The sequence below is a fragment of the Globicephala melas genome, chromosome 5 (genome assembly GCF_963455315.2).
Source record: "Globicephala melas chromosome 5, mGloMel1.2, whole genome shotgun sequence".
NCBI lineage: Eukaryota > Metazoa > Chordata > Mammalia > Artiodactyla > Delphinidae > Globicephala > Globicephala melas.
Window position 1 is genome coordinate 121,004,417 of NC_083318.1, and position 15,983 is coordinate 121,020,399.

Genomic DNA, 15,983 nt, shown 5'->3' on the forward strand with positions numbered 1-15,983 from the left:
TTAGGGTCATGAGGTATTCAAGAGAATGAAAAGAAAAGATGGGTTTGGTTGGCTTCTCTTGGTCATAGTGCTTTAGTCTGGGTGAATATATTTTGCTTATCTAGAGGTATTCACAGTTTTTGCTCAAGTATCTCCTAAAATAATTTTTTAAAATTATATTTTTAGTTGTTAACTACAGTTTTATATTGAAGGCTTAATAGTTAAACATGATTATAAGTTCTAGAAAATTGTATATTGCATTTGTGTGTTAAATATTTTTCATCAAAACATTAGAGCAGCAAACTAAACTTATTTAATTTAGAGGAAAAATATCTGGTTCTTAATTGTGAAACCAATAATCTAAATTAGGCTTTTCTGTGAGGGGAAAAAAAAACACTGATTTTTTTTCAATCACAATAAACATATAAATATGCATTCCCACTATCACTTCGCTTCTGAATTCTCAGATATATAAGTAATACATGATTTGGGGGAGATAGATAAAGTTGCAGGATCCTAGCCATCAGACTTTCCCCTAGATAAGAAAGGGCACTTTTCTCTCCAATGTTTTTGCTGATGCTTTTCTAGCTTTACCATCTTGTGATTCTCCCAGTGTCACTTCTCAAATTTTCTTTGTTTGGCACCCCAGAAACGCCTTGGGATAACACACCATACTGATTTCAGATGCGTGAGGGGAAGACAGAGGGGTCTGTGAAGAGAGATATGGAAAAGAAGTGGTGGGTCCCAGGAGACACTCTAACAGATTAGTTTTAAGAAAGACTAAGTATGAACTTTGAGGATCTGGAAAATGGACCTCTGAAAATATTCCTACCTGGGTAACCTCTGGAAAGCCTTCTTATGTCTTCAGGGCTATGCATTTCACCACCTTAGCCTCTAGGTCACCCCACATGCAGCCAGACGCTTGGAGATAAGCGACCTCCCCGAACTCTACCCAGGATTTCTCCCAGGCAGAGTTCATAGCTGAGAAAATGTGTTACTCTTTGTTTCCCCTTGTTATTTATTACTCTTTGGTGGCATGTAACTGAACTTCAGCACAACTTCAGTGCAAAACAGGAATGAATGATAAGAATGCATTGGGGACGTGTATATGTATGGCTGAGTGGCTTTGCTGTGCCTCTGAAACTATCAACATTGTTAATCGGCTATATGCCGATATAAAATAAAAAGTTAAAAATAAATAAATAAATAAATGACTACTTGGAAAAAAAAAGAATGCATGGGGTCTCATGGTGCCCAAGAGCCGTCATGCAGCCGGGCCTCAGGAACATAGTGGAATCAGGAAATGGAATACTAGCAGTCTCTCTTCTGTCTTTCATCTCTGCTCTTCTCTGCATGTCTGATTCATAATTCTTTCTCTAAACCCTTTCTCTGCTTTTCTGATCTATAAGGTAGAGTAATATGGCTGCTGCAAATGCCTTGGTATAAATTTCATCTGTCTTCCAGAGAAAGACTGAATCTAATTCTCCAAAGAAAGGAATCTTATAGGGGAAGAGGGTATCATGCACCCAGTCCTGATCCCTGGAACTATGCCCCCATGATTCATGTAAAATCATAGGGTTGAATCAGATTTGAGATGAGGCTTCTGAACAGATAAAACATTCAGCGTATACCCAATTCCTTCCTAGGTTGGACAGAGAACCTAGCCACAAACACTTAGGACAATTTTCAGTTCTAAGTTGAGCCAATGTATTTCCTGTCTTAGGAATATTTTCACATTAGTCTATCCATAAAGGGACTAAATGCTGTATTCTGAGACTTAAGAACTTCATACAGTAGAAGGGGTGTTATTTGGGGATTGCAAATGGGAAAGGAGTGAGACCATCTGCCCATGAAATCACATCATACTTACTTCTAAGATGGTAAGTCCATTGTGGAGAGGAGACTAATTTGAAGTGATATGAGAGAAAAGATATAATTGTTAAATCTGCATACCCTCAATGAGGTGTGGTTGTTTTCCTTGCACCATGCTTCTATCCTAGTGGCTTTCAATCCTGAGTAGCAGATGTTCTCAGTGCCCACCCATATCTTCTCCAAACCTTTTCCATTTTCATGCACAACAGCTTACCTGCGTGTTTTCACCTGCATCTCCGTTGGAGTGATGTTCTCAGACTTCCCTCGCCTTTGCCTCAGTACAGAGAGAGCCGAAGGGGCCTAGGAATTTGCGTTGCCACCAGTGACTACTGGGTAAAATACTCAGCTCTCTGGTCCCTGATGGGGACAGCTTGGAGGTGTGACTTATAAGTCTGCAGAGGTCCCCTGCAGGACTGAACCAAGTTACCACCCCTGGGTCTTTGCTCGACACCAGTCTCTTGCCTGGCTTCCTTCCCTTCCCTGTCACTTGACATAATTTTCTGTGGTTTTTCCTTGGAACGTTCTTTAATAAATCACTTTTATACGAATCTTCATCTCAGGCTCTACAGCTAGGCATCCCAACCTTAGATACTGCCTATCCATTAGAATTACCTGGGAAGTTGCTAATAGAAATTCTTCACTTAGGCCATGAGTGAGAGAAACAGAAACTACAGAATTAAATCAGAAACTTTACTTTTTAATAAATATATAATTTGGTCCTATGTGATGTGTTGTGTGTGTGTGTGTGTGTGTGTGTGTGCGCGCGCATCCACATGTGTGAGAAAGAGACAGATTGACAGAGAGACTGAGAGATATAGATACAGAAGGAGACATTCTTTCATGATATTTAGAATAACTACTTACCTTGAATTAGAAAAAGTATATATATTGTAGGTACCAGTCAGGATTTGAAAGAGAACCAGAAGGAGACACATATATATGTATCTTTACGTGTGTATGTGTATATTAAGAGATTTGTATAAAGAACTGGCTCACACTGATGAGTCTGAAATCAGTAGGGCAAACTGGCTGGCTTGAAACAGGCAGGAACTGACCCTACAGTCATGAAGTAGAATTCTTTCTTCTCCAGGAAACCTCAGCTTTTGCTCCTAAGGCCTTCAGCTGATTGGATGAGGCCCATCCACGTTACCAAGGGTAATCCCCTCAAAGTCAATTGATTGTAGATGTTACCACATCTACAAACTACCTTCACAGCGTGACCTGGACTAGTGTGTGGTTAAATAACTGGGTATTGTAGCCTAGTCAGGTTGACACAAAAGGCTACTCATCATATTGCAGGACTAATAAAGTAAGAAGAAAAAAATTTGTTTTGTTGTGTCAAAATAGTACCAAAACGTGGCATTCTCAGAAACCACTCGGCATTTACGCAGTATAATAAGTTTGCATAGTGTTAAACTGGTGATATTAACTTCTTATTAAAGGCAGTGACTCAAAAAAATCAACTCTCTCTATACTGTATATCTATATATAGATACATTCATATTTTTAAATAATCTGCTCACATCTTTGAAAATTAGAAAAGAAGTTAATGCTTCTATTTGTAGCTAAGACACATTAAGAGGGCATTTTTTTCCAGTCTGGTTCGTATAATATTAACAACTACCAGTGATCGCCCAACAATACCCATCTACAAAGGCACTAGAGTATTGAGAGTGAGGGAGAAACCAAGCCTTGGCTTAAGAGGGAGCTGGCAAGATTACAAGAAGTGGTAGTGATACCAGGATTGGGTGTAGGACCGCAGGCACTAGGGAAGATGTAGTAAGATCAAAATCGAGCCAAGTGGAGTATAACCGATTCAGTCCAGTGGAGGCCATGTGGCAGAACAGGAAAGGTTCAATACAAGAAGCAGGTCAGTAGCCACAGGCACGCAGGAGTATCTTGGCATGTAAAAAGAACTAAGATGTTTGTCCTAGTTACTAGCTATCAAACGGTAGCATGGAAGTCCCACGTGGGTTAGATCGTTTAGAACTGCTGATGGCATTATTACCGTTTATAAATATTTGGCCTCCCTCTGATTTTGAACATGTGGGAGGATCACATACCTGTGCCCCCTTGAAATAAGGTGTGGCCAAATGAGGAGTTCCAGTCAAATGTAGTCATTTGTGAGTGCCACTTCCGGGCAGAAGCATTTGATTGCTGGAACTCAGCTCTCCAGGGCTCTCCTCTCCTGCTGGGTGACTGTGAAATGCTGATATGGGTGCTTCTGACTGATTGAAGCAGGCTGGAATGCTGAGCCAGCACACGGAGGATGACTGCCCTGGAGGGTGGCCCAAGCCTGCAGAGAACATCAAGCTGTGGTAAGTTACTGAGATCTTCACATTTTTACTGCAGCATAGCTTATAACCTGAATGTGACATGGAAACAGGCATAGAGCATATTCAATTAACAACCTTCGCACTTACCAAGACTCTTCAGGCAGAGTCAGTCTCTGCCTCTGTCTCTGTCTCTCTCTCCCCCTCCCCTATCCACCCCTCCCCCGCATATACTTTTTTCACTCTTTTTATTTTTGGTATTGAGTGTGCTGTAGAAACAACTGGGATGGGCAAGGATGGGAGCATCTTATAGTCATTTTTTCTTTTTTTTTTTTTTTTGCAGTATGCACTGTTGTGGCCTCCCCCGTTGCGGAGCACTGGCTCTGGACGCGCAGGCTCAGCGGCCGTGGCTCACGGGCCTAGCCGCTCCGCGGCATGTGGGATCCTCCCGGACTGGGTCACAAACCCGTGTCCCCTGCATCGGCAGGCGGACTCTCAACCACTGCGCCACCAGGGAAGCCCTTATAGTCATTTTTTGAATGAAGAAAAGGAACCATCACAATCAGGTGTCAACTTTTGAAAACCCACAGAGGGCATGAAGTCACAATCTTAGCTGCTCTTTTCTACCCTTCGTATGATTCAGTGAGGCATTTTGGGGTTTGTAAGGAAAAGAAATCTCAAACCAGCTCTAGAAAACAGGATTTGTTGTCAAGATATTGAGGGGTCTCATAAACCCAGAAAAAATGTAAACAACCAGGCCTTAGAACAAAAAGGAAAACAGATTTAGGAATCTCTTTGTCTCTGTCTCTCTCTCTCCTCCCTTCACTCCTGCAGAATCTGAACGATGGTCCCTCTGGCCTCAATGGTTTCATCTGTTTACCCACCTTGCACATGAATCATTTGCTAGTGGCCGTCTCAGTTCCAGTCTGCAAGACCTTTCATTCAAACAACCACCCCCAACTTTCCTCTGAATTTTTAAGTCATGTTCTTCCAAGAGAGTATCTGTTTAGCCTAGCTGACTTTGCAAATTAGTTTTGGGACGTTAAGGTCACTGGTCCTTAGATGTTCTCTAGTTAGATATTCACCCACCCTGGTCCAATCCTGTGTGATGACAGCAATTGAACCTGTGAATTGATGATCACTCAGCAGGTGCCGTGGCTGGGGCATTTTATCTAAGATGGGAGTGGGCAGGACAGGCACCTGAAAGCCTATCTAGCACAATTTCCCTGACTGTTTACACTCCTGTTGGCTGGACCTCAGGGACACCCTGAAAAAGAGAAGGAATCTCTTTTGAGGGTCTGCTTCTAAACAACCATCACCCAAATTCTACCCACTTCCTCCCTGAAAATTGCTAATGTCTGGCCTAATTTATCACTAGGGAATAATTCAAATGTTTCAAACAAGAGAACTCTTTGTGTACTTGAAGAAAGAGGAGCTATGAGTAACACTGTGCCCTCCCCTGGATTTACACACGTAATTATTCTTACAATGGGGACATGTGAGAGACACACCTCACATGAAAACGGAATTCCTGAATTCCCATCCCATTTCTCATCCTGGAGATCTGAGTCAATTCTTTTTACTCTATTAGAGTTGATTTTTGTAATTAAGAAAAAATCTAAACATGAATTTCTATTTTTCTCTACAAATGCAAAATGATTACCATCATAAGATTAGTTAATATCCATCACCTCACATAGTTACAATTTTTTCCCTTGTGATGAGAACTTTTAAGATCTACTCTCTTAGCAACTTTCAAATATATCATACAGTGTTACTAACTGTAGTCACCATGTTTTACATTACATCCCCAGAGGTTATTTATCTTATTTCTGGACATCTGTACCTTTTGACCACATTCACTTAATCCTCCCACCCCCAACCCCCTTGAAATGCTTATTTCAACTGCTGAGAAAATAAGAAAAACTAACCTGGGCTAGCATTGTAAGCCCATTCTTTCAATAAACAGCTGTTAACCATGGAGATTCAAATGGGAACAAGACAAATTCCCCTCCCTCGAGGGTCATGTCATCTACTTTCAGGAAGACAGACAAACACATCACAGACATAGCATACCGGCACATATACTGTCAAGTAATTATAAATATAAAAAAGGGGCTAAGTTAGTATAAAGAGGCAGAGACTGATGAGGTGCTATTTTAGATAGGTATAGAGACTGCTTTGTTAAAATCACCAGTGAACTCACCTTTTGTCAAAACCAGTAGTCAATTCTCAGTTATCATTATACTCAAATCTTCAGCATTGTTGACACTTCATTTGCTTGACCTCAGAGATACCACATTTCTACCCCAGAAGCTACTCCTTTCTGGTCCCTCCTCTTCTCCCTACCGCCTAACTAAAATAAAGAACTACTAAAGGGCTTCCCTGGTGGCGCAGTGGTTGAGAGTCCACCTGCCGATGCAGAGGACACGGGTTCGTGCCCCAGTCCGGGAAGATCCCACATGCCATGGAGCGGCTGGGCCCGTGAGCCACGGCCACTGAGCCTGCGCGTCCAGAGCCTGTGCTCCGCAACGGGAGAGGCCACAACAGTGAGAGGCCCGCTTACCGCAAAAAAAAAAAAAAAAAAAAAAAAAGAACTACTGAAATGCCACGACTACTCACCAGCCTGGCTCTTTCCTCTCAAGTCCAGATGCGTATATACAATTCCCTATATGCCATCTCCACGTCCACATATAATATGCATCTCAAAGTTAACATATCTAAAACTAGCTTTAGATCTTCACAAAATATGCTCTTCATTTCCAATGTTACCTCTGTCAGGAAATGGTAACGCCATCTTTTTTTTTTTTTGCTCAGACTCCAAACCTTGGAGTTCTCGACTCCTCTTTTTTATTTTCCCACAAAGTCTATCCAATCCATCAGCAAATCTGTTAGCTCTGCTTTAAGATATATTTGGAATAGGATAGCTTTCACTACTTCCTTCTAAACTCGATAATCCAAAGTACCTTATTTCTAGCCTGGATTGTGACAATAGTCTCTTGCTTGGTGCTCCCATTTCCACCCCTGCTCCCTTCCAACCACTGCATCCAGGGTCAGTTCTTACAAAAGAGTGAGGATCTTCTTTAAGTTTAAATCATATCATATTCCTTTCCTAATAAAATACTGCTTATTTCACCAGAATAATGTTTAGAAGTTTTTTATGTTCTACGAGGCCCTATATGATCTGACCCTACATCACCTCTCTGACCTCATCTTGTACCTCTCTCTAGTTCATTGTGCACCAGCTACACTGACCTCCTTTGACAGTTCTTTAAAAATGTCAGACTCTTACATCAGGGCCTTTGCACACGTGGTTTCTTCAACCTGGAACACTCCCTTTTCAGATAGCTGCATAGATACTGTCCTTACTTCATTTGAATCTCTTGAAATATTACCTTCTCAGAGAGGTCTTCCCTAAACAATCTGTCCACAACAGTAACACCACTTTGCCAACCACTGCTTCAGTGTTGTTACCACTGTACGTGATTTTTACCGCTTCGTTCACCTGTATGTGTAATTGCTTTTAATTGTTACTTTTAATCATCTGTCTCTCCTCACTGGAATGTAAGGTTTATGAATGGAGAGACCTTGATATTTTCCTACTGTATTCCCAGTGTCTGATATGCATAGGTGTTCAATAAATGCCTATTGAATATAGGATTTCCAATAACCATGAATACTAGCAAAATAAAACCCCACTAATTGGAAGTAAATGGGAAGATGGCTAGACTGAGTGCAAGATTCTTTTTTAATAGAATGTTTACTTGCAAATTCATGAATTTCCAATCGATAATGGGCAAAACTTACTTGGGGTAAGGTTAAATTTCTCCTGGCTTTAAAGAGTGAAACTCATTTCTAGTTACTATATTGATTTTGTATATGCAAATATGCTTTTAGAGGGCTTGAGAAAGTTTGTCCTAAATTGATTTATCAGGTCTTCCACAACATGGTATCTTTAGTTTGATTGCTAAGTCATTTGATGTTGGTCTTGAAGTTGTTCTCAAAGCACTTCAAGTGTAAACTTCAGCTCATTTCAGGTCAACTATTCTGAGTTTAGAAAAGCCAGAATACATAAAGTTTTACAGCATGAATAGTTCTTAGATTATCAATATAATACAACGTATATAGTTATTTTAAATGTGAACATTTATGACTTGACACCATTAATCTATTCATAATTTTTTATTTAATAATAAAATTAGAATTCAAACTATCTCTCCAGTTTGTGTGTATGTATATATATAGATATAGATATATAGATATAATATATAGATATAAAAAATATTTTTATATATATATTAGTAATATTAAAATATCCCTGAGAGTAGGGGCTGTGGTACTTACTCCAGTGCCTCATATATTGGATGACAATAGACTTTTAAAATTCACTCAGCAAAATTTGTTGAGCGTTTACTGTGTGCCCAGAACTGGGATATGAGATGAAGGTATAAATACAAATAAAACAAATATAAAAATGTTTATTAAATACAAATTAATAATGATTGCCCATAGTCTTGCCAAATTTTACATAAAATATATCCTCTCCATATTAAACTTAGCATACAATTCCATAAGTTATAGATTGGTCCCTGACGGAGGAAAAAAAAATACTTATTCCTGAATACATTTGGTATAACAATTTTTCATGTTCTTTGAAAAATAATTTTCCTAAATGAGTAAAACTATCTTCTGGAAAAAAACAAGGCTCAATAAAATTTCAAGAGCAATCCAAAAGATAAACAATAAGAAGCACTTTTAGTTTAAACCTCAAATAAAATCCATGTTGAATATATATTTCATAGAGACTCTTTAGTGAATAGGGTAGAACATGTTAAAAGTCCATGTCATAGGAATTAGCTTAAAGATAATAAATCGAATTCTCATACATATTCATGGCTCTGCCAGGATTGGCTGTCTACAGGGTCCTTCAGCACTATGCTCCCTCATCTCAGGTAAGAATAGGTCAGACATGCTGCTGTCTGCCATCAACTACTCAGAACGAAGTGCGTGTCTCAGAAGAGTTGAAACCGGAAGTTACTATTCAGCTCTTAAAGTCAAAATGATAGTAATTCATCCAAGAACCAAAGGAAAGTCGAAAATTTCAAAAGCTGGTTATTCTCAAAACAGGATACAAAATGAAATATCTTTATTTATTTTCTTTAAAAAAAAAAAGCTTCTAGATCTAGCGGAGCACTTAATAGCAAACTAAAACATTATTCATTTATTCATTTACAATAATTTGTACCAATGGAGGTAAGCTGTGACTTGGAGCATTTGAATGCATAGATGACTCCAAATCCTCAATAGTTTCTTTTCTCATACATATTTATGTTCATAATTAGTTTTGATGAAGTAGCACCTTACACCTAAATGTTTGCAGAGATAAAATATGTACAACTCTTGTATAACAAGACTTTGAGATCCTTGAACGAAAGGACTAAATCTTGACTCCTTTATACATTTATGCATTATCTAGCAGCACAGTACCTTGCACAGAACAGGTGTTCAAAACACAACTGGCAAATCAATAATTCTTTATAAAAAAACAAGGTTTGATGCTCATGTGTTTAAAAAAACAAGAATATTTTTAGTCTTCTTGTAGTTATATAACAGATACACAATAATTCTGGATTTTACTTTTTGAACTAACATAAATAAATAAACATAAATTTTGTGTGCTAATTTGGTGATACTAGCTCCCCTAACAGACATATCCCCACATTTCAATGGAGCAACACTAAGAGTTTATTTTTTCTTCATGTAAAGTCCAATGCAGATTTCTAGTAGGTGGGCAGCATTTCTCTATGTGGTAGTTTAGGCACTGAGCTCTTTCCATTTGAGGTTACACCTCCTCCAGGACCCTAGAAGCCTCTGAATCCAGCTATAGGACGGGAGCCCATGGGCTAGAGAATGCATATCTGCTGCTTAACGGCCTTAGCTGGAAAGTGATGAAACACTTCAGCCCACAGCCCATTGACCAGAACTAGTCTCATGGACCCACCCAGATGCAAGCAGGTGCAGGCCGGGAAATGGAGTCCCTACCTAGACAGATGCTTTGCAGAGAGAAGTATACTAAAGAAGGGGAAATACAACTTTTGGTAGACAGTAAGTTTTTTTTTGCCAAGGCTTTTTTTTTTTCTCTTTTTCTCCATAAATAGAGGACATTGTCAAAGTCAGCATCCAGGAATTGCAGTAACTTTTTGAAAATGTAAATTCCATGTCTAAGGTGACCTGATGCAAGAGGTAACATAATCAAGGACTGCTTGGGCAATCTAACAGAATAAAAAAAATTGTCAGTAGCAGATAGTAGGACACCTGAAAATATCTAAATAAAAAAGATGATTTGGCTCTATCAGTAGGCCAGCTACTTGGACATAACTACTCTCTAGTTAATATGCTGCTGTCTAGTTTTCCTTAGAGTAGGGTTTAATTTTGATTAAGAAGATGTGTCTGTGTTGCAACAGTGTGGAACCAGACACACGCATTAAAGGCACATGATGATAATAAGATGTGTTATAAAGTGATTATGATTCATAACATTTTTTTTTTTACCACACATACCTCAGTTAGGAGGTGTCCTAGACTTGTAGCAGACTGAAGGGTGTGCCTGAAAAGTGTGCCTTAATTTCCTATCTGTTTCATAAAACTTTTCTATGGTGCTGACTTTTTAAGTCTCTGAGCTTGGTTCAAAGGTATTTTTTTTCTTTTTTAAAAAAAAATACCTGAAAAGTGAGTCCAAATAATGGTGGGAACTGTATCTCTGTTTGCAATATGTGGGAAAGAACGTTGCGGCATTGGAAGTGAGCATATCTGGACATGGTTTCCTGCTCTTGCCTCAAGCAGGCCCTCTTCTTCACCCACAGGTCTTGGCATCCCTGCCTTGCTGTGTGCCATCTGGCCAGGGACCAACTTCCCAAATCTGCCTTAGCAACTAGCTCTGCCTGTGCTCAGGGGGCTGTTGTTAACAGTCCCTTCCTGAGGCAATACACTGGCCTCTCAGAGCTCATATTTTTATGACAGTTCTACTGGACTAGGCTTTATTACTGGCAAGGGCCCTTTACAATTCCCCACCCCACACAAATTACCTATCACAGTGTCTGGCATATAAAAAGAGCAGGATACATATTTACTGAATGTACTGTCTGCCTAATTACCACAAAACCATCCTAGGGTTGTGAACTGGGCAGCAGAATTTGGAGCCAATGGCAGTCTCCCTAAGTCAGGGACATACCTTGCGTGGTCTCCTTTTGCTAAAAAGGCCTCCATAGAGGCTCACCTGCCTCCTAGTTTGAGCTCCTATTCCTTGCAGGCCACACCGCTGAAGCCACACTCCAGTGTCATCAGACAATTCCTAAAACTTCTTTTCGGGTTTGAACTTTCACTGTTGTGGCCTCTCCCATTGCGGAGCACAGGCTCTGGACGCGCAGGCCCAGCGGCCATGGCTCATGGGCCCAGCCGCTCCGCTGCATGTGGGATCTTCCCAGACCGGGGCACGAACCCGTGTCCCCTGCATCGGCAGGCGGACTCTCAACCACTGCGCCACCAGGGAAGCCCTCGGGTTTGAACTTTAATCTAATCCCTGTTCCCAGCCTCTGCTGGTCCTTGGTCCTTGGTGCTTAGGTTGGTTGGGAAGAGGGGCTGTGAAGAGGTGACCTTCTTGCAGAGGGAGACCTGCTCCTCATTCTGTGGCGCAGCAGGCAGGTCAGAAGGGAGCATTTGGGCCACTGTCACGCTTTGGCCTTCCACACCTCCCATTCCATCCTCCACACTCCTTCCAACGGGAGGATACCAGAATGGGGACCCACTTTGGGCTTCAGTGCCCTGCAGGTACCAGAAGCACCAGGTGGTGTCGGGTGCTGGGAAGGGAGATGGGAAGGGAGACGTGGCGTCACCATGTACGACCAGTCGCGGGATGTGCAGTGTCAACAGGGAAAAGGCGACCCTCTCTGGTGTTTCTCCCGCCCTCGCATCCCCATTTCTCCCTGGAGACCAGCAGGGCTGACCCAGGTAACTCAGAGTTGCCCAGGGTCGCTTGGACTCCCGTCCCCATCCTCAGTGGACAGCCCGGTCCCCCGTCCTATAGCGTCCCGCACTCTCCGCCACGTCCCTGGCCGGAGACACTCGGGAGCGGCTGTTCGTCGGAAGGTGTGGATGCACGGGTGGGAAACATTAATAACCACTACACCACGCCCCACAAAAGCCCCAACAGGAAAACCAGCGTACACCCATCACAGGCAGAGCCCATCTCTCCAAGGTAAGTTGTTTATTCGTCCCCGTTTTGGCGCTTCTCTCTGGACAGCTGAGGCAGCGACAGCAGCTGTGCGGCGGGCCCCGGAGCTCCTCGCGCTCTTCCTTCCTCCGCCCTCTCTCGGTCGCCTCTCACCCCCACCCCCTTCCCTCCTCCCTCCGCCTCCTCCCTTCTTGCCCTCTCGCGGGCCACGCACACACCCGGAGACACCCTCCGCACTTGGCTACTCACACTGCGGCTTAACCCAGCCGACCTGGCACGGTTGCCAGAGCGGCGCGGGGTGTGTGTGCGGGGTCCAGGGGAGGAGGCCAAATGGGGCTGGGGGAGGCATGGTAGAGCCTCTCTCCTTCCAGCCGCGACCCCCTGCCCATTCTCCTTCCCTAATCCTGGGCTGCCAGCAACAGTGACACCTGAGCGGTGACTGGGCGGTGGAGGCAGCAGACCCGCTCGACTGGCAGCCGCGAGAAAACAGAACGGGGGGCGGAGACGAGGAGGAGGAGCGGGAGGCGGGACCAGAGGGGAGCGCCGCTGGCAGTGAGTGACGCGCACACTAGCCAATGAGCGCCCGCAGCTCCAACGTCGGGGGAGTAGGGGGCGGGCTCCGCGGGGAGGAGGAGGCTGCCGAAGAGCTAGAGGCGGGGGCCGGGAGGAGGAAGGGGAGGAGGCGGAGGCGGGAGCGGTGGCGGCGGTGGCGGCGGCGGCGGCGGCGGCGGCGGCGGTGGCGGAGGGTAGGTTGCGCCAGGGACTGTGTCTGCCGAGCTCCGCGGCTGTGCCTGTGTGAGTGAAGGAGCAGCGCGGGGAGGCAGAGGCGAGCGCGGCCGAGAGCGGCGGCGGGACGTCTCCGGCGGCCGCCTTTCAGCGGCGGTGCTCTGTGTGGGGAAGCAGTGGCAGCGGCAGCAGCGGCAGCGGCGGCAGCAGCAGCAGCAGCAGCAGCAGCAGCGGCGGCCGCCTCTCCGCCGCCGGGGACGCTGAGGCGCGGCTGGTGGCACTGATATCGGCGGCCCTGGCTCTCCGCCCTCGCCCCCGGCCCTCCCCATGTGATCGGTCTTAATCCCGGCAGTGTGCGCGCGTGGGGCTCCATTCCGCGGTGCCCGATCTCCGTGCCGGGGTGGGTGCTCGTGTGTGCGCTTCCCCTCCCCATCCCCCTTCCCCCAAGAATAAAAGAAGAACCGAGAGGCGTGCTTAGAAAATAAATAAATAACCACCACACACGCGCAGCCCGGAGCAGAGTCGGCGGGGCTGGCGGCGGCGGCGGAGGAGGAGTGAAGGCGGCGGCGGCGAAGGAGGAGGAGGGACGCGCGGAGAAGGCAGTAACTTTCAAGCCAGCTCAGAGCCCAGACCTCCAGCCAAGCGGTTTGCAGCGCGGCGGCGGCGTTGAGTGTCTGGCCCGCCGGTCCGGTCGGGGTGTGCAGTAGGACGGACGAGCAGCGCGTCGCTGTCCCCCGGCGGCCGGAGATGTCCGAGCCCAAGGCAATTGATCCCAAGTTGTCGACGACCGACAGGGTGGTGAAAGGTAAGCGGCGCGCCGCGGTCGCCCGGGTGCACAGTGTGCCGCAGGCGCCGGGCGGCTCACCTCCCCTCCCCCAACCCCGGGTTTTCTCCCGGCTCCAGCCACGGACCTTCTAGGATATTGTGCAACCCTCGAACCCCCTCCCTCGCGCGCCCTTCCCCAGGCTTCCCACCCGGCCCCCCTTGGGGCATTTTTATGTAACGGGGGCGTCAGTTGGCAAATGGCTGAGCCGAGGGGAGGCGGTGGCGGGGTTGGCGGTGGCTGTGGCGGGAGGGGGCGCCCGGGGGGTGGTTGCTGGCAGGGTGTAGCTGCTGTGACAGAAATAGGAAGTGGGTGGCTGCTCGCAGTCTTGCATGGGATCGGGTTTATGGTTTTCTTTTGCAGAGGGAGGGGTGATTTATGGCTTTTCAGAAATTAATATGGCATTTTTATGTGGCCGTGGCTTTCCACCGCCTGCCTCGCTCGGGCAGGGTTCTTTCGGCGCTCCATTGCAGCAATTCCCTCCGCGCCCCCTCCCTCTTCCCTTCCCTCTGAAAGGGCCCGCACAGGACTCGCGAGAGAGCGGGAGAGCGTGGGGGGAGCCCGGCGCTTCCTTCCGCGCGGGGCGGGGGCGGCCGCAGGGAGGGGGTGGCGGAGGGGACGCGCAGGGGGCGTGGGAGGCGGGGAACGACCCGAGAGCCCAGCCGCTGCCGCCCCGGGATTCCCCCGCAGGCCCTGAGAGAGACACGGAAAGCGGTTCCCCAGCCTCCCTCGCCGCCCCCAGCCTGCCCCCGCCGAGCTGTCATTGCTCTTGAAGGGTGCCCTGCTGGAGCACACCTCCCCGGTGGTAACCTCACCCCGCTCACTTCTTCCGTGCCCCTGGCACCCGCTTGTTAACGGGCTATTTGATTCCTGTCATTGGCTCTTCTCCCCCCCGGGATCACAGACTCCTGGCGGCGAGGGCCCTGGGGTTTCTGGCGAAGAGAAGCCGGGATGCGTGGGGTGAGGAAGGGGACAGGTAGTGGTCTCCTCTTTCGCACCGGGGAATCCGCCGACTCCGTTGTATTCCGTGGTGGAGTGGGGGTGGAACCATCCTGTGAATCCTGGAAGGATGAGGCCACAGAGCAGATACACCAGGATTAAGTAGTATCCCTACGTTCCTGGAGTCAGGACGCGGAGCAGAGTAGGGATGGGCACGGGCTACGCGCAGAGCGGGCCTCTGGAATTGGAAACAGCGCTGGACGGTGTAGAGAGAAAGTGTGTGTGTGTATACGCCTGTGTGTTTTGTGCCGAACAGAGATAGTATCTAATGTGGCCTGAGCATGCAAGTAGAGTGCAAGGCAATGAAGTTGGCAGTTAGGTGAAGTAACCCAGCAGTCTGAAGACCATGCATGATGCATAAGTCCTTATGGGGCTTCGGAACTATTCATTGCTTCACTCAGGTTTGCTCAGTTTTTTTTTAAAGTAATGTGCGTGTGAGTGTGGTGTGAAGTTTAGGTGTAACGCCAATCTGTATGTTGAGATTACCTTTTTTCAAAACACTTGATGTAAAGCTTACAATTAAAATGATAGCAGTAAATGTGTCAGCAATTAGAAAACACTCATGTGTACACATAAGGTCAGTTCTCTGTTTTAAATCGCAGAGTGTGGCTTCTTAATGTAAATGTAAAATTATCATCAAGTGAAGAATGTGAAAATAATTGTTCATACGTTCTGGCTTGATGTCTTTACCCGTTGATGTGAAAGAGCCCATTGAACCATTCCATGGCTATTTTGTCTTGCCTTTTTACAGTACTGTATTATATACATACTATCATAAATGGCTTTTCATTATACATACACATGACCACCGATAATTCAAAAAAATTTGGTTTACTTATTTTTGCAGAACTGAAATGCAGTTGGATGTAATAGATTCAAAATAGGAAAAGTTAATTTTGCATATATTTTGATAGGGATCTTGATGTGAAATTTTAAATGTGAAATTTTGTTTATAGAAAAGGTTTTATGATGAATCCTGATGTTAAGGTGGATATACTACTGTTATTCCTCTTATGCTTTCTTATAGACTTTATATGGTTGGCTTAAGAGGCATTATTGAAAGTTGGATTTGACATTTTGT

The 15,983-nt window shown here is 45.3% G+C and overlaps 1 protein-coding gene across 4 annotated transcripts in view; it reads left to right on the forward strand.

Moving 5' to 3' along the window:
• The first annotated feature begins 13,071 nt into the window (after positions 1 to 13,071).
• Positions 13,072 to 15,983, forward strand: part of PPP3CA (protein phosphatase 3 catalytic subunit alpha) — a 294,947-nt gene continuing 292,035 nt past the window's right edge. For 2 of the 4 annotated variants that reach the window (XM_060299755.1, XM_060299757.1), the window contains exon 1: positions 13,072 to 13,885. In XM_060299755.1, coding sequence (XP_060155738.1) covers positions 13,828 to 13,885 — 58 coding nt within the window. In that variant the 5' untranslated portion in view covers positions 13,072 to 13,827. Of the gene's footprint in view, positions 13,886 to 14,840; positions 14,864 to 15,150; positions 15,304 to 15,983 lie in introns of those variants that run through there. The other 2 variants (XM_070045609.1, XM_060299756.1) reach the window with 2 other exon arrangements.